Source organism: Cricetulus griseus, chromosome 7, assembly GCF_003668045.3.
Source record: "Cricetulus griseus strain 17A/GY chromosome 7, alternate assembly CriGri-PICRH-1.0, whole genome shotgun sequence".
In the NCBI taxonomy this organism is placed as follows: Eukaryota; Metazoa; Chordata; class Mammalia; order Rodentia; family Cricetidae; genus Cricetulus; species Cricetulus griseus.
The window spans coordinates 4,025,295-4,045,336 of record NC_048600.1 but is presented as its reverse complement, the minus strand read 5'-3'; the positions used below and the strand labels follow the sequence as shown (position 1 = coordinate 4,045,336).

The 20,042-nt window shown below is 36.5% G+C and overlaps 1 protein-coding gene across 2 annotated transcripts in view; it reads right to left on the bottom strand.

The window, feature by feature from the left end:
• Nucleotides 1-1,463: 1,463 nt before the first annotated feature.
• Nucleotides 1,464-20,042, bottom strand: part of Hnrnpll (heterogeneous nuclear ribonucleoprotein L like) — a 32,298-nt gene continuing 13,719 nt past the window's right edge. For both annotated transcript variants that reach the window (XM_027426029.2, XM_027426028.2), the window contains 7 exons: nt 15,697-15,768; nt 9,728-9,945; nt 6,761-6,882; nt 5,307-5,508; nt 3,774-3,831; nt 3,586-3,684; nt 1,464-2,173 (listed from right to left, as the gene is read on the bottom strand). In XM_027426029.2, coding sequence (XP_027281830.1) covers nt 2,118-2,173; nt 3,586-3,684; nt 3,774-3,831; nt 5,307-5,508; nt 6,761-6,882; nt 9,728-9,945; nt 15,697-15,768 — 827 coding nt within the window. In that variant the 3' untranslated portion in view covers nt 1,464-2,117. The remainder of the gene's footprint in view (nt 2,174-3,585; nt 3,685-3,773; nt 3,832-5,306; nt 5,509-6,760; nt 6,883-9,727; nt 9,946-15,696; nt 15,769-20,042) is intronic.

The following is a 20,042-nucleotide window of genomic DNA, read 5'->3' as shown; positions in this document are numbered from 1 at the left end:
ACACGAGGTCAGTCAGTTCTACTTTAAGAAACTCTAAATTAAACTTTGCCTTTAACTATGTTTATTTCCTGAAATCTTTAGGTGAGCTCTCGCACCACACACACAAATCTCCAACATTGGTTTTCAAAGAAAAAAAGAAAAAGAGTATAAAAGGTCTACAATTTACCTCTAAAAATTAAGGCTTGTAGCAAAGGTTAAAAAATGTCTGTTTATGGTTGGACATTGGTGGCATGAGCCTTTAATCCCAGCACAGGATCTCTGTGAATTGAGGCCAGCCTGGTCTACAGAGTTCCAGGATAGCCAGAGCTGTTACACAGAGAAAACCTGTCTCAAAAAAATAATTTGTTTATGGTGACATTGAGTATAGTTAGGTATTAAAGTGGTAATGACTGAAAAAAAAATACATAACCTAGTTCCCTACACTTCCTAACTAACTCCCACACTGGGTGGCCCATGGTTGCCTATAACTCCAGTTTCAGGAGATCTAATGTCTTCATCTGACCTGTTGGTTATGGGCACACATGGTCACATCATAATTCTGCTACAGAGACACAGACACAGACACACAGACAGACAGACAGACAAACAGACAGACAGACAGACAGACAGACAGACACCACACACACACACACACACACACACACACACACACACACACACACTCCACACACCCAAAATCTTTACAGATTTTCAACTTTAAACTTTTGATTCAATTTTAAAAGAACTCAAGTTTCTTTTTTTTTTTTCTTGGTTAAATTAGAAATAAAGAGACAGGTGTATTTGGTGGCACTCGCCATTAATCCCAGCACTCAAGAGGCAGAGACAAAGGCAGAGGCAGAGGAAGGAGGATCTGTGAGTCTGCTGACAGTCTGGTCTACACAGCAGTTCCAGGACAGCCAGAGCTTCGTCGAAGAGACCCTGACTCAAAAGAAAGTCTTTTATAAGACTTAAGTGGATTTTTATTTAATAATCTAAAGATAACAAAACTGCTTTTGCTAACTATAGACTACCCAGATGAAAAGTATTCTTTCTTTCAAGATGAAAACAAGAAGGCTATATCCATTTTCTAATTATTAAAAAGGTGTAAACTTTGTAAGAGCCTTAATATAAGATTACTTAAAAAGAGAAAGAAACAAATCCAGAGGGAGAATGTTTAATAAATGGTGTTGAGACAAATAGCTGTTTTGATCAAAAATAAAATTCTTAAATCTTACACCATATAGAAAAATACATATATTATGATGGATCAAAGATTAAGAAATAAAAATGCAAATATCCCAAATTCTACACACAATTTTGGGAGGTCTGACAAGTTCTCTGAAACCCATCTATGGAACCCAGATTATTATATAGAAGAGGAATCATTAATTTTAACTTCTATAGTATTAAAATATCAATGTCAAATATTACATGTACTTCTAAGATTAGGTCACATGCAAAATAATGAAGATGAACACATTAACTTATTATTATAACTTTATAAAACCTTCAAACTGGAACTAGGAACAGAAGCATGTCAATACAAATTGGATGATGACTGTTTAAAAGAAACACACCAATTGGGTTTGAGTGCATACTATACAAGTGTGTTTGTGTCTATTAAGCCTGTTAGAAATTGAAATCAACTAAGTATGTAGTTCTTGAGAGCCAACAAATGCAATGTCATTCCCAAATTTGACTAAAATAATAAAAACAAATTATGTTTAATATGAGTAACTATAACATTCAATCATCTATCTATTGTAGGAATTCTGTATTAAAATGCAATACTTTCACCTGCATTAATCTCAAACACAATGGAAGAACATTTGCAGATAATTAGCACTAAGAATGCAAATATATTTTACCATGGAACAAAACTGTAATGTTAGAAATCATATGTTTGTATAAATCTGCAACAAAGTTGTAGACAGTCTACATTATGGTATTCTATCGTAAGGTGAAAACAATATTTAAGTTAACAACAAATTTACTTGAGGCAAAATATGTTTATTACAGAAGAGGATCTTATAGTAAGCAAGGCAACATTAGATCAACCATTTTAGATTATTTTTAATGAAGTTTAGCTTTAAAACTGTAATAAAGATGAACATAAATTCTAACATGCTCTTCTCTTCTTATAAATGGGATGATGTAGAAAAGCAAAGCTTCAATGTATAAGGGTTGGAACCATCTGTAAAAATTAAAAACTCAAGTTAATATTCCATCAAAAATTTTAGATCAGTTTGAATTAGTAAATTATTCTACCATTTTATAGTATTGGAGACAGAAACACAAAGAAGGAAATTTTTAAATATTTGTTTATGTATATGAATGCTTTATCTGCAGATATACCATGTGCATCTCTGGTTCCCTGTACTGGAGTTACTGTGAGCTACTATGTGGGTGCCAGTGCTCCACTAAACCATCTCTCCAGTTCCCCTGACCTAACAGACACTAAGCTCCAGAAAACAGCCTGTTACTACGTTCCTATTATTCTAAGCTTAAGAACATACTCAATTTTTCAAGTGAATTAATCATTACAGATCAATAATATCAGGGTTAATCAGTTGTCACAGAAAAGTTCATGTTCATAGAGCATATTGCCAATGGTACGGTATCTTAATGTTAACTTTGAAAGTTTAAAACTTTCTATTAAACCACTTTACGTTTGCTTCTGTATAATTTATTTCAAGGATGTATTTCTCTCTATTTTTTAGGCAATTTTCAAACACAAAATACAGATTAATGAATTGCCACACACACACCACTAAGATTCTATAATTTTCAACATGTGGTAGTATTATTTTCTGCTTGGTTCTTCACAAACATTTTAGCTGTTATGACATTTAAAGCATGTTTCCACACATAAAACCCTCAAATGATACTTAACAACTTTAGCCCATCCGCTGTATTGGAATGAGGTCACGAAGTTAATGCTGTCCAGGCTGTCCCTGGAACTCAACTCACCAGGTAGAATGACATCCCCACCCATCTCCTGAGTATCTAGAAAGACCTGCAGGCAAGTACTACCACCCTTGCAGGGTGTTGTCTTGTTTCCTTTTTACCCCCCATCACCATATTAAATAATACTGATTTTCCCCATACATTTTTTATTATTTATTTTTTGAAATAAAGTCTTATATACCCTAAACTCTCCTCAAATTCTTGATCCTCCTGAATGCTAAAATTACAAGTGTATCACTACACCTAACCAGTACTTTTTTCGAGACAGGGTTTCTCTGTGGCTTTGGAGGCTGTCCTGGAACTAGCTCTTATAGAACTCACAGAGATCCGCCTGCCTCTACCTCCCAAGTGCTGGGATTAAAGATGTGAGCCACCACCGCCTGGCCTGAATGTTTTTTTTTAAGGTTTATTTTCTTTAATGTAGTTGGGAGAATTTCAGAACTCACCACAATGTGGCTTCATTTAGGTTCCTCAACAACCCTTTGGAGATAAATAGCCTCAAACCCCCAAATCGCATGTGATTATGGTTACTTTTTTCTTCTTGAGTGCCTCCTTCATTCTCCTAACTCTTATAATACCGAACTATTTCACACATAGATGGCCAGTGTTTCAGAAGGCAATGCCCACTGAGTCACTTACTTGGGACTCGTATCTGGTAGTGATTGAGTGCAGTAAGAGCTTCCACTGCATCCGTTTTGCATTTCCACTCCAACAGCCCAGAGAGTGTTTTGGCAGAAGCTAAAACAAAGGCAAATCCAGTTGTTACCTATCTGTTAGCAGCAATCTTCCTGCAAAGCTGGAAGACTTTTCAAGAAATGTTCACTTACCTTTAGCATCGAACACTTTATATTTGATGAATGGAAGAACTTCGTGGTCATTACACAACTGCCAAAAAAAGGTAAAACATCAGAAATACAGCTAAATAAAATTCTATTTTGAAAACTCTTGCTTTATAGTAGCATTCAACTCTTTAGTATAACATCAATTAATGTATGTTCAGATTAATAATAAGTTCTAAGAGAAAAAACAAAAAGAAAAACAAACAACAACAACAACAACAACAAAAGACAAAAAAAAAAAAAAAAAAACTGTGAAGGGCTGGAGAGATGGCTCAGTAGTTAAGAACACTGCTTGCTCTTCCAAAGGTCCTGAATTCAATTCCCAGCAACCAAATGGTGGCTCACAACCATCTGTAATAAGATCTGGTGCCCTCTTCTGGCCTGTAGGCATACATGCCAGCAGAACACTGTATACATAATAATCTTTAAAAACCCCAAACCAGCCGGGCAGTGGTGGCAGCACTCAGGAGGCAGAAGCAGGCAGATCTCTGTGAGTTCAAGACCAGCCTGGTCTACAAGAGCTAGTTCCAGGACAGCCTCCAAAGCCACAGGGAAACCCTGTCTCAAAAACAAAACAAAACAAAACAAAAAAACAAACCCAAACCAGTGAAACAATTTCATGTACAATAAAACATATTTTTTAAAGTTAAACTGCATTTTCTCAGACTTAATGAAGGGTTAACTAAATACTGAAGAGAGGAAGTCCAACTCCAGAAAGTACATTGTTCCTGAAGTGCTCCTATCATTATACAAGTTATTGGGGGGAGGGGATGGACAAGATTTTCTTACAGGTGAGATTTAAAGCAACTTTTCAGTTGCTTTTTATTTATATTTGATTGTTTGCTTGTTCATTTTCATTCATTCATGAGCCAGGATCCTGCTATTTAGCCTAACAGCCTTAAACTCATGGCAATCCTCTGGTCTCATCATTCAAAGTGCTAGGACATACATCACTAGCAGACAAGAAGATCCCAGAAACTTCCAGTTAACCAGTCCAGCCAACTGGCTAGCTCTAAGTTCAGTAAGAGGCTGTGCATTTAAAACAGATGGTGTGTGAAATGCTTGCTTTGGCAATGTGTATACTAAAGTTAGATACAAAGAATATGAGCATAAACCTTTCCCAAAGATGACAAATTTATGAACTATTCATGAATTTAAAAAGCAAATTTCATTAATACAAACAAGGAAGTCAACAGAGAGAGGAAAACACCCACCATCACTGACAACAAAAAAAGCAGGATTTTAGAAAAATCTTAAAATGAGATGAACTATGAAATATCACATAAACTTAAAACACAAAGAGTAATATTCGCCAGGAGGTGGTGGCTCACGCCTTTAATCCCAGCGCACGGAAGGCACAGGCAGGCAGATCTCTGTGAGTTCACGGCCAGCCTGGTCTACAAGAGCTAGTTCCAGAACAGTCTCCAAAGTCACAGGAAAGCCCTGTCTTGAACACCCCCCCACACACACAAGAAACAAAAACAAAAAGCAACATTCTCTATACTTTTTGTCAGTGCCTACCTTTGTGAAGGTCTCTTCTGTAACACACAGGGGGACATTATAATAATGCAGCACACATGAGGGTGGCTGGATTATATTCTTAGATGCTTGGCCAGCACTTGTAAAGCGATTATTTTTACTCATTGCAAAATCTTTATAGCTACTTGTACCATCCTCCAGCTCAAATATTTGACTTGGAACAACTGAATGTTGTTTAGATACACTGAAGATGAGAAAAGAAAAATAAAACAGATTTTGTTAGATAAGAAGCAGAGGTAGTCACAAAATACTTTTATGAATCAACAAAAGAAGGTGTATACAGTTATTTAAGTACAGTACAAAAGTATCCATTGTTATGTAAGGGGATTGGTTCAGAAACAAAAAACATGCTCTATCAAATACTATAGTATTTACATATAACCTCCACACAACCTTCTGCATTACTTACTCTTGGATTTCTCTATGTAACAGCCCTGGCTGTCCTGGAACTCACTCTTAGACCATGCAGGCCCCGAACTCACAGAGATCTGCCTGCCTCTGTCTCCCAAGTGTTGGGTCTCAGAAACTACAGGCTGGCCTGAAACTTACTATAAACTAAACCTTAGCTTTCTGATCCTCCTGCCCACACCTCCCAAGTGCTGGGATTACAGGTGTGTGCCACTAAGCTTGATTTTATACCCTCTGTATTATGTAAATCACCTCTAGAATAGTTCTAATATCTAACTCAGTATAAATGCTAAATACATAGTTATAGCAAGAAATAGTATGCTTATGTTTTGCACAGATGTAATTTTTTTCTCACAAATATTCTTCAAATGAAGTTGGTTTAAAAAAAAAGGTAGGGAATAAATCAACTTGTATTTACTTTGGGTTAATATTAATCATTCTTATATTTTAGATATTAGAAAATGAATCGAATCTCACATCAGAAAAATTTTAAGAACTTATCTGTTTTAAGATAATAAAACTTTTAAAAACTAAAAGATCTGGCTGGGCGTTGGTGGCACATGCCTTTAATCCCAGCACTTGGGAGACAGAGGCAGGTGGATCTCTGTGAGTTCGAGGCCAGCCTGGTCTCCAGAGCAAGTGCCAGGATAGTCTCCAAAGCTACACAGAGAAACCCTGTCTTGAAACCCCCCCCCCCCAAAAAAAAACCTAAAAGATCTGGATTAAGAGATGGCTCAATGGTTTACAGTTCTTACTGCTATTGCAGAGGACCCCTTCCCAGCACCAAGGTTAGATGGCCGGTGACCACCTATTTCCAACTCCAGGGGACAGGTGCCCTCTTTTGGGCTCTTTGGGCACTGCACTCATATATACATATAAACATAATTTTAGAAAATAGAACAATTATATAAATCCTGAAACTTGTCAACAATAATAACACTATTGTTGTCACCTTCAGATGTATACTCAGTTACTACAAAATAATGTTACTTCAAAACATTGATAACATTTATAATTTAAGTAATTACCAAACATTAAGTCTTTTCCCAAAGAGTTTGACATTATTAAGGTGTGTGACAGCTCTTTCCACAGCATATTCATCACCCATTTCTACGAGTGCTGTGCCAGGAATGGTCTTCATAAATTTTACCTGCAAACACAAAATCCCCCCAAGATCATTTCTTAGAATCTTAACCTTATTGTGTCATTTACAGGACAGCCTTAACTCTTACCAAAATTGAGTGAAGTTAAAGGGGAAGACTTGTACTCTACAGCACACGGAGCACAGGCTTATTCCAAGGCTGTTATCTGTGTGACCTAAGTGGCCCACCATATTCCTCTACACTAGACTGTTACTATAAAATGAAAATAATGATTATATCCCTAGGTACTCAGTCTAGACTCATCAATATTCATTAAGTATCTGGATATCAAGTATATTTTGATAAGCACTATGCTAGGTACTAAAGACTGAATGGTAACAAAACCATCTTCATCTTATATGACAGTAAACAATGCAGAAATGTCAAGGTAATAAATAGTACAAGATAGCCTAGAGATAGCATGGTAGCAGAAAGTGCAATGTTAGGCACTAAACCACACAGTAAGCACAACAGCTTGAACACACTTTCCTTCTTACCTGTTAACCTCAAGGGAACACAGAGAATATTTGTATTTAAGTCCACTGCTTCCAATTTTAAAAGTGTACCCTAATGCTCTATACTGTACCTGTATGTATTGGTAATGTCAGAAACTTTGAGCTATACTTGAAATCAGTTGTTTAGCTGTAGGCAATACTTTATCCTTTGACTTATCCAGTTATATCCTAAAACTCTAGTAGTTAGTATAATTATGTAGTATGCATATTTATATAAGTATAAATTAATGTGGATCTAAGCCCCCCCCAAGAAATAAACAAATTGGAAAAGTGCCAGAGAGACACCTCAGTGGTTAAGAGCACTTGTCACTCTTGAAAAAAACAACAACAACAACAACAAAAAAAAAAACCCAGGTATGATTCCTAGTACCTACATAGTAGCTCACAACCATCCAGAACTACAATTCTGGGGACCCAGTGCCTACTTCTGACCTCCACAGGCACCAGGCACACATATGCCATATATACACACATACAGGCAGAACATTCCTACACATTTTTAAATACTTAAAAAATTAAATCACTGGAAAAGTTTAAATATGGATATCTTAAAAGATTATAATGGCTTGAGTTTTATTCATCACAATCCATCATTTAACATTACTCAAAAACTTGGGGGAGCAGTTAAGAGCACTCACTCACTGGCTGCTCTTCTAGAGGATCCAGGTTTAATTCCTAGCACCCACAAGGTGGAACACAACTTTCTGTAACTCCAGCTCCGGAAGATCTAAAGCCCTCTTCTGGTTTCCTTAGGGACCACACATGCACGACGCCCATAAACATATATGGGCAAAACACCCCCACACAAAATACAATAAATAAAAGTTTAAAAAGTATTAAAATTTCAAGGTAACATGAAACAGTAGAATTAAACCTACCAAAAACTAAATCATGAGACAATTCTTAACTCAAGAGATATAGATTGTGCTTCTTGAATACTTTTCTACCTACCCTCAGACCAAATACAACTTTTTTTCTTTTCTTCCTCTTCTTAATATGACATAATAGAGACATTATCAGGGTTTTAGAATTAGTGAACTAGAAACACAAGGTTTGAGGCCTTTCTCCCGCTCTCACACCAGTGACTCACATGCTTGTATTTTCTTATCACTATGGAAAGATTACTAAAATCACAAGAGGAAAATAACATCATTACAGTATTGGAACATTCAGCCAAAGTGGGTCTATTTCAAGTATTAACTGAGCTCAAATAAAAACACATTGGTTCCTTATAAGATGATTGAAGTTGGCTGAGCCGTGGTGGTGATGCACACCTTTAATCCCAGTACTGGGGAGGCAGAGGCAGATGGATCTCTGTGAGTTTGAGACCAGCCTGGTCTACAAGAGCTAGTTCCAGGACAGCCTCCAAAGCCACAGAGAAACCCTGTCTCAAAAAAACAAAAAAAGAAAGGAAAGAGAAAAAAGAAAAGAAAGGAAAGAAAAAAAAAGATGATTGAGGTTGGCTCAGCCATTAAGAGCACTTTAGTTCTAGCATCCATATGGTAGCTCACACCATTCCTAACCCTACTTTCAGGGGATCCAAAACCCTCTTCTGACTTCCATGGGACCAAGTCCACATGTGGAACACAGACATTCATGCAGGCAAAACACTCACACACATAAATATATATTCATATTATGGTATTTGTAAAGTAAGTAGTATTTAATAAGTCCACTCCGCCCCCCCCAAAGCAAGTCAAGCCCTGAGACACATTCACAAATATCTAGCTCCATGAGTATAAGTATAACTGCTTTTTGAAGTTCTACAGTTTAACATGTTAAATTCTAAAACCAATTACAGGTTTTCTTCCATTGTTAAAAACATCATAAATGGAAAATGCACTTAAACATATCTGGTCTACCCAGCATCACAGCTCAGCTGATAGTATAGTTTTCGTTCATGTGATAACATAACTAGAAAGTCTGGCCTGTTGCTACTTCTCAGGATTACAGAATGAATGTTATACACAATGCTCATATGGCAAATTTTAAATTGTGAGCATGATTTTTATTAAATGTATCATGTTCATAACATCATAAAGTAGAAAAATCAGGAGTCAAACAACTGCTAATATAACACTTACCTATATTGGCAGGCCTCATGCCTTTAGCACACTAGTAGGTGACTGAACTGCTGCTTTGGAGCCTGCTCTTTATACTGGTAATTTAAAATGCATTTTTATTACTAATGACCTATACTGACCACTTATCATTTCTGTAGTTCATACATAATAGATTTTAAGCTTATGTAAGATCATTATATGTTTCTGACAGAAGTGTGTAGCATTTTCTGAATTATTATTACATATTCCACTCAAATAAACAAAATGAAATTCACCTTTTCAATATTTCCATACAAGCAGAACAGGTTGAAGACTCTTGAACAATTCATTTTGAGCTGATGTAATCCGCTAACCATTACAACGGAACCCGAGGGACTTCCTCCATGCATGTAAGAGGAAGAAGCCTGTGGTAATGGGTAAGCAACAAGTTCAGGTGTATCTCTAGAGCCCATTCTGTAACGACTTGGTAAAGGCAATAATGGACCGTGTGATCCTGTAAAAAACAATCAAAACAACGAGTAAGTAACAGACACACATATTTCCCTTTAGAAAAATTAGATGTACTTCACTATATAAAAACCCAGGACCTGCCAGGCGGTTGGTGGCTCGGTGCCTTTAATCCCAGCACTCAGAAGGCAGAGGCAGGCCTGGTCTACAGAGCGAGTTACAGGACAACCTCCAAAGCAAATACAGAGAAACCCTTTCTCAAAAAACAAACAAACAAAAAAACCAAAACCTTGTCTATTATAAGCAAGCACTCTGCCACTGAGCTGTAACTTCATCACCCCCCCAATCTCAAAATTAGTTTCAGGTACATCAAAACCCCTCAAGTATATGAATATTTAAATATAAATAAATGGGCATTTCTATGAACCGTATGTACCATACTCAATAAATAGCTATATCCATATACACAAAATCTCTATTTTTAAAAGGTTTAAGACTAGTATATAGAATTGAGGGAGTCAGTGTAAAACTCTGGGATATGTATGTGTGTATGGTACATAGGTATGTATGATACTATAATTCAGCTAGGCATGGTGATACACACCTATAACCCAGTAAGGCAAGAGGATCCAGAACTGAAGGTCATCCTCTGTTATAGAGGACAGCCTAGCTTATGAGATCCTCCTTTTTTTTTGGGGGGGGGGGTGGCATGACAGGATTTCTCTTTAACAACTCTGGCTATCTGGGAACTTGCTCTGTAGACCAAGTTGGCCTTGAACTCAGCCACCTATCTCTGCTTCCCGAGTGCTGGAATTAAAGGGGTACACCACCACTGCCCAGCATGAGATCCTTCTTAAAAGAAGAGAGAAAAGGAAAAAAAAAAAAAAAAACAACAACAGAAACCCCACCATATAGATGCCATTTATTCTACTATATATAAGTTACACCTGTTTAAAAACAAAACTGCCAATGTCTTTTAGAAGATTAACATTATAATAAAATGTAAGAAACTACCTTTATAAGAAATATAAGAAAAAATATTCTCAAATCAGTGTGATGGTACATGCTGTTAATCCCAGCACTAGGGAGACATAGCCAAGTGGATCTCTGTAAGTTTGAGGCCAGGCCAAAGTTACAAAGTGAGACCTGTTTCAAACAACTCCCCCACAAAAGAAAAAACATTTTCAGTTCTACAAATGTTATCTCCTTGAATAATTGTACTATAATATACTTCTAGAAAATACTAGGATTCATTAGTCAGTACCTCATCTATATATAGGTCTTCTATCATCCTCCATTAACATTTCATTTGTGTGAATGTGTTGTGTGCCACAGTAAAAGGACAGCTTTCAGGAATCTGTTCTCTCCTCCTACCATTGTGGGTATCAAAATCAGACTCAGGTAGGTAGTCAGGCTTGGCAGCAAGTGCCTTTTACCCACTGAGCCATCTCACAGACCTGTAATCTTCCCCTCTCCCTTTTCTTCAAAAAAGAAAAAACAATAAAAAACAAAACAAAAACCACAAGAATCCAGCAGAAAATATCTAAAATTCTAATGGGAAAATCTCTCTCCACTCACTACACCTCTTCAACTGAAAATCTTCATTTCAGAATCAACTTGCTAAATTTACAAGTTGTAACCCTTACGTTATTTGCATCTACAACTTCACTTTCAAGCTTTTCTTGAGTGTGTAACAGAATAGAACAACTGTGAATAAACTGAGGAACCAAAAGTAGGCAGAGAGCTGGGCAGTAGCAGTGTACGCCATTAATCCCAGCACTCAGGAGGCAGAGGCAGGCCAATCCCTGAGTTTGAGGCCAGCCTGGTCCACAGATTGAGTTCCAGGTCAGTCAGGACTACACAGAGAAACCCTATCTCAAAAATTAAGAACCCAGGCAGTGGTAGCACATGCTTTTAATCCCAGCACTCAGGAGGCAGAGGCAGGCAGATGGATCTCTGTGAGTTCAAGGCCAGCCTGGTCTACAGACTGAATTTCAGGACAGCTAGGGCTGTTTTACAGAGAAACCCTGTCTCAGAAAATCAGAAAGAACCCAGAAGCAGCAACTAAGATAGAGACCTATAATTCAAAACATAAGCCCAGGGGACTAAAGAGAGGCCTCAGCAGTCAAGAGAGTTTACTGCTCTCCCAGGAGGCCTAGATTCAGTTCCCAGTACCCATGTAAGGCATTGTAGAACTGCCTACAACTTTCACCGAAGGGGAGCTGATAACCTTCTACCCTCCTTGGAAACCTGCACATGTGATGTACATGAACCCAAGCAAGCACACACACATACATGTTAGAAGAACTGATAAAAACTCCACTGGTGTAATAAATGAACAAATAAATAAAACATAAGCCCTAACATCTAGGGTGCTCCTGAGTCAGTGATTACAGAAGCATAATCTAGAATGTACCCAAGAGTCCTCCTTGTATACAATAAACACCTAATCTCAAGCTGTTTCCACATTTTTAAGAAGAAACTGTAGTATCATTTTTTTTGTAGGACTCAAGGATGTTGATCACCATATTGCAAAGTCATTATTCATATTATACTGCTTCCCCACCACTACCATTTGCTTATGCCACAGTAGTTCACAAAGTCGTTATTCCTTTTCCCTGTGAGAAGTAAAAAGACCTTTTCAGCAGATAAGTGGTACAAACTTCCACTGAGTTGGATAATTCATAAATGTTGATGCGATACAGGTTAAGTAACAGCCAAAACTAATACGAGAGAATAAATGCTGTGATGTTTTTATTTTTTATTTATTTTTGGTTTTTCGAGACAGGGTTTCTCTGTGGCTTTGGAGGCTGTCCTGGAACTAGCTCTTGGAGACCAGGGTGGTCTCCAACTCACAGAGATCCACCAGCCTCTGCCTCTGCCTCCTGAGTACTGGGATTAAAGGCTTGCACCACCAATGCCTGGCTTTTTTTTTTCTTGCTGTGATGTTTTTAACTACGACCATAAGTCAACAGAATTAAATTATCTACATGATTTAGACTGTTCTGTATAGCCATCAGTCCTAAATAGCAGATGGAAATCTTGATGCTTAAAAACAAAAACAAAAAACCTAATGTTTCACATTTTTTTTTAAATCAATTTATTTTGAAGTCATTTCTTTTCGAAATACAAAATCTTGGATTCAGGAACTATATCAAAAATGCAGTCAACTTGTGACTGCTTAAAGCTCACTGTTTAAGTATGATGAATTCAAAACCAGCCTGGTTTATGCTTCTGAGCCAGCAGGGAATAGATGGTGAGACCATGTTTTTTTTAAAAAAAAAATAGTAGGGGGGGGTTGGTGGCGCACGCCTTTAATCCCAGCACTCAGGAGGCAGAGGCAGGCGGATCTCTGTGAGATCAAGGACAGCCTGGCCTCCAAGAGGAGTGCCAGGAGGCTCCAAAGCTACACAGAGAAACCCTGTCTCGAAAAACCAAATGATAATAGTAATAATAATAATAATAATAACTTTAACAGTATAAAATGTATCTTATGACAGAGCAATGAAAAAATTTCATCTAATTGAAAATATGCATCTGACTGATTTTTTTCTATTTCCTCTTTATTTTTAATCATTTCCATAATGTAACACAAAATGCAAATAAAGCTGTTCTGTTTAACGGTTGCTCTGAAGGTATATAGTTGTGATCTGCACATTGGTGAACTATCTTGGTAACCCAGGAAACACTCCTGCTCTCCCATTCATTTCTCTTTTTTTGTATTTACAGTCTCTGTCCTTTTAAGTACATCTGCTTACCTTCTCTTAGGAATCAGAACAAATTATCTCCAAGTTCAACATCTTAATGACATAGCTGAGAACAGATGTACTCCTACAACGAGACAACTCCACCATCTCAATAATCCCTATTTAGCACCTATCACTCCAAACTGTGTACTTCTCTTTACATAAGCCACATTATTTGTCTACCCAATTCTTTCAGTAAAATACATCTGATAAGAGAACACTATTTCTTAAAACCTACGAAAAGGAAACAGTCTCAATACTACTATTGAGTTGCATGTTTTTCATTTATCCTTTCATAGTTCTCTAGTTCATTTGCCAAATAGCTAACCAGGTTTTAGCTTCAAGTGATTTAACTCCATAAATAACACACACTTTCTGAGCTGGGCGTTGGTGGCGCATACCTTTAATCCCAGCACTTGGGAGGCAGAGGCAGGCGGATCTCTGTGAGTTCGAAACCAGCCTGGTCTACAAGAGCTAGTTCCAGGACAGCCTCCAAAGCCACAGAGAAACCCTGTCTCGGGAAAAACAAAACAACCTTTCTGTAACACATTTCTTTACCGCAAGAACAAAACTATACATATACTCTTATGTTACAGAAACCAAGAAAAATGATCAAGGAGTATGTAAATTAACTAAAACAACCACTCCAGGCCAGCAAGATGGTTCTTCGGGTAAAAGGTGCCTGCCTCCAACCCTAACAACCTGAATTCAATTTCTGAGTCCACATGGTAGAAGAGAACTAAGTCCCCTGACCTCCACTGGCATGCACACACGAAAATGTAATTAAAAAAATGTAAAAACAAAACAACAGCTGAGTGGTGGAGGTATACTTGGGAGGCAGAGGCAAGTGGATCTCTGTGAGTTTGAGGCCAGCCTGGTCTTCAGAGCGAGTTCCAGGACAATCAGAAAGCTACATAGTGAGATCCTGTCTCAAAACAAACAACACCCCCACCCCGAAAAAAAACAAAACTGTACAACACTGTTTTAACAGGAAAATGTTTCAACTTCCTTTGCCATATAGATTACTAAAAAACCTTAAGCAAATTTTATCACAGTCATGAGAAATACAAATTTCAAGTTTAAGCAGACACAATAATGACAGCTTAGTGGTTAAGAGCACTGGCTGATCTAGGTTCAATTCCTAGCACCCACATGGTGGCTCACAACTATCTACCTCCAGTCCCAGGAGATTCAATGCACTCTTCTGGCCTCCTCAAGCACAAGGCACATACACTGTGCATAGATATACAGACAGGCTGGCTAAACACCAATAACACATAAAAAAAGAGAGTAATTTTTAATTAAAAAAATTAGCCAGTAAGCTAAAACTCTAAGAATGGTTATTAAATATAGAAGTAAATTGTAAACACTTAGAATAGACTAGGTAAAGTCAACAACTACCCCCTAAAAATTAAAAAAATATTTTAAAACAATGTAGTCAGTTAACACACTATTTTAATAACAACTGTCAACTTCTATTTTCAAGAATAATCTAAAGATTAGCTTTTTCCTGAAGAAAATTATTCTTCTCAGTTTCGTAATATTACATTTTCAACCTAGCAAAGAATAAGCGGTAGGAGGCTTTAAAAGTAGAAATACAAATTTAACCAAAGCCAAAATACCAATTCTAAAACTAACCATCTATAAATAGGACCATGCTTCTTTCTTGACAAATACTCATTCTTTTTGCTTTTATTACTCAAAATTTCTCTTTGATCTGATATATGAAAATAAACTTACTAAGCAGTAATACCCCTTTCTGGTCTTCTTAAAAGCCAGAGCCACTTACAAATCAAAACCAAACCACAAAAACAGGAAAAAAAAAAGTGTTCAATTCCCCAATCTCAACTTATTTCAAGGGTTACTTAATATATCAATATCAAAGGAAAAAAAAAGTTTTTTTAGACAACTTCTTGGTAATATATTATAATGGACTGATCTCATATAAACTACACCAGGCAAAACACACAGATAAGAAATAGAACATTCTTCATCAGAAATGCACTCTCGAAGTTGGTCTTTACTACCTTCCTTCTGCTTGACAGACTTACCATAGCCATCATGTCTAAACGAAGAAGGGTGATCTCCCAGAATGGCTTGTCTCTGTCGACCCTTTCCTCTATCTGACACAAAAGTAGAAACATGGTTTTAACAACATGATCCAAGTACTTAACAGAGTTTTCACATGGGAAACACCCATTCAAAACATCCATATAAAAGAAATATTACTCCTGGTTAACTTTAAACATCCATCCATATCCAATTTAAATACAAACACCAAAAGTTTAAGAAAACAATTCTATCTAACAAATTCCACTGGAAATTATGGTTTTGATAAATGCCAAATACAATCACACTTTCAAATGTAAAAGATTAGATGCTTTGCAGGAAGCGAATGCACACAACGCTAGAGTTTGACACTGTACACAGTTTTTACCAATACATGTCTTTAAAACAAGCTTCTAAGTGCAGTACTTTTGAAAGACAGTACCTGAATCATACTATTAGCTTCAACAGCAACACATTTTCAAAGTGGGCTTCTTTCAAGAAGTTTCAGCAAAAGCCAACAACAACCTGTATTACATGGTTTCACAATCAGTAAACACAGAGTATTTTATATGTACATACACATATTTACAAACACCTACTGACTTGAGAGCTGAAATTTGCACATCACTGGCTTACGGTGTATCATAGATAGGTCTTTTTTTTTTTTTAATCGACCATAACATTAAGCAGAAATATGAGCAACCTCCAGAGTTTAAATATGCCAAGATAAACCTAACCAAGGGGGCTACATTATTGGATGAGACTACAATACTCTAAATTTTTATTCTAGCTATATTTTCAAAAAAGGCATGCCAATTTCCTCAAATCTTATTTGAGAGATCATTTAAAAAAAATTGCTTCCAGGTTTCCAAAATAAGACTTCTACGGCTGGTTAGCAAATTTCAAAATCATATAATACTTTTAGAAGTTTGTTGATCCAATTATAGTACCCAAAATATCCTTAGTCAACTAAACACACAAGGTTTATGGAAGATGAGAAATACTTTCACTTCAGTCTTAGAGAAGCCTATTTTTAATTACCTATTCTAACCAAATCATACCACTGAAAAGAATTGAAGAGAGTCATCTAGTTCAACTTTAATTCACTATTTAAAAACAACCAAATAACAGAAAAACTCTTAATCATCCCTTCTGGCCACTGCTTAGCTAATATAGCAATAATTCACTATCTTTCTTTACATTTATAGATAACCCAAATTTCAAGAAAATTACTTTCTATACAGAATAGAAACTGGTCCTCCACCCACATTCTAATGTATTTAAAATCTTACACTTAGTACTTAACACTGACTTCACCTCCTCAATCACTGCTTCAGCAGGCTAAAGAATTTTTTTCTTACTTGGTTTTCATCATGTGTGTCTATTTTCTTAAATTAATCCAGTCTGCTGATCCCTCAGGTGCTGCATCGTTAAGTAGATACCACCAAATACTAAATTCAATTCTATCTCTTCTCAGAACCAAGTTTTCATGGATTAAGTTTTACTGACAGTTAACAGTGTTCACAAAGAAAGATTCCAATTAACCACTAGTTTTGTTGTATAGTTATAGAAACCCACAATCTTCACACATAAAATAAAGAGTAGAAGATGGGAGATGGCACATGCTGTTACTCCTAACACTCAGGATACAGAGGCAGATAGTGAAACCCCCATCTCAAAAAAAAAGTTATTTCCAAGGCATCTTTCAGTCATGTATTTTTCACTACTGTTGTTTCAAAACACTACTTTAATTTGAGGCATTCACCAGCAAAGATAAAATAAAAGGAACAGGGAAGTCAAACACTGAGCCTATCAGTTAGTCTATAGTGTTGTTGAGCTCTGTGTATTCAAATAAAATCTGATAAATGCTATGTACTTTCTTCTCAAAAAGGTACACGTATATACAATATGTAAATTTTGTGTAACATTTATGGAAGGGCTCCCTGGAGTTCAGGCTAAGGATTCTCTATATAATCAGTTGTTTTGTTTTGTTTTCAGAGACAGGATCTCTGTATGTAGCCTTGGCAGTCCTAGAACTCTCTCCGTAGACCAGGCTGGCCTCACAGAGATCCGCCTGACTCTGCCTCCCAAGTGTTGGGAATTAAAGCTCGGCTCATAATCAGTATTTTTAAAATGAAAAGAAGTGCATTTTAATGAGAATTTCTTTAGTAAAGATACATGAAGATCCTTTTGTCTTCTTTTTATTATTTTGTTTTGTTTTTGAGACAGGGTCTCAGATAGCTCAGGTTGACTTTAAACTCCTGACTGTCTCTTCTTCCCAAGTGCTGGGATTATAAGCATACACCACCATACCTGGCTCTCCATAAAGGTCTTTGGGAAAAGCAGATAAATAATTTTAATGATCTGTCAACTTGAGTCAAGCTTGGATCACTACAGAAACTATGTTTATAAGCTGCAAGTCTAGCCAGAAGCTATCAGTCAATAAACATTAGAAAACAAGAGTATTTTTCCCCTTAAAATCATAATTTTACTTCCTTTAATTATATTTTAATAAATATCTACCCCTACACATTTCTAAATATATTATTAACTAGAATTGCATGAAAAAACTAAGCTGGTTTTGAGTAAGTTCAGACCTTTAAAAGAATACACTTAAACAATGTTAAAATTTATAAATGTTTCACTGGGTAAGATGGCACACACCTTTAACACCAGCACTAGGAAGGCAGAGGCCTGCAGATCTCTAAGTTTAAGGCTACCCTGGTCTTATATAGAGCAAGTTCCAAGACAGTCAGGGATACACTGAGAAACCCAGTCTTGAAAACAAAAACAAAAGGGAAGAAAATGGTAACATAAATGCAACCCAAACTATTTCAAGTGAGTAAATAAAATCCAAACTTAAGTTTTTAATACTGTTCAGTGGACAGAAATGAGATTTCTCATCAACCATTTGTCTTGTTGTTTGAGTTCCTAAGGATTTGTTTTCCAGTATTAGATCCAACTGCACCAAGCACAGACCAAGCAAATTTCCTTAAGTATCAAAACTGAGGAACTAACAAAGCTACATTTTACAAAACAAACCTATTTACAGTTCCATGCATAAGATGAAGTGAATTTCCTGGAAATTGAGAGCTAAAGAAGCCAATCACCAGAAAAATCCCAAGTATCTGAGCATGCAAAGGATCACATGTGTTTTACTTTCTTTCCTTTGGCTGAAGTACATGCACTGCTGAGTACTCACTGATCAAGATATTTTGGATGACATAAGTTTCACACTGACTTGTACAGACACATTCATCTTGAAATTTTGTAACATGTGGTTCAAACATTAATATTGTAGTTGAGATGTAGCCAATACTGAAGCCCCCTTGTTTTTACAAGCTTGACATTTTAGTTTGTATATTCCAGAATTACCACAGTTAGTTGAACAATTTATCAGTGAATCTATGCTCATGAAATTTAGCATTTATAGGTTATTGGTGAAAATGCATTTCAAATGAAATGCTCTTGATTTTCAGATTTATCAACTTTAAATATATTCTACCTTGAAAATGACATGTTACTTTCAACTATATTTGAAATGTTAAATTTTCTGGTTATACAAATTAACATAAGTGAAAAACCTTAAATTGTTACAAAATATGACAACTTATAAACAGCCACTTTACAAAAATCAAACCACACAGAAAAACATTTTACATATAATGCACTTTTTCATTTGTTAGAATCTCTGTTCAGTGTTCATAATTAGGAAAAACCAAAACCAAAGTAAACTTAAAGAATGTGCACTTTTTTGTGCTCAGAATCAAACACAGGGGCTTACACATGCTAAGCACATGCTCTACCACTGACCTGTTTATCCCCAGCCAATGCACACCTTTCTAATCCACGTTAAATCTTTAATGTTTGTGTGGATTGGTTGAGCATATCAATTCCCAAGGCCTGTAGATAAACTGACCCCTTTTAAAAAGCCAATTAACAATTTAAATCTAAGCTGAAAACAGTTACATCAATGGCCAGTGACTTTACAACATTGCAAAATGTCTAGTTTTCATAAATGAAAAATCTTAAATTCTACAACTGAAACCTTAAGGGAAATCAGATCAGTATACATACAACTTGAATAAATGGGCACAGTCTATCATGGTGTTCATCCCATGCAAGTCTGAAGTACTGTTAATGTCGTCCTTTAAAAACTTGGGGTGATGGTGCATGTAGTATGCAGTCAAGGTGAATTGCAAGTCTGAGTTTTCAGAGGGCTTTTTGCTGATGCCGATGTTGTGCATGATGAAGTGTAGAGTCAGCCTGCCGGAGTCCTCTATCCTTCTTAATGCCTCGTCCAGCTTGGGGGAAAAGTCCTTTCCATAGAGAAGCAGTGTGCAAGTTT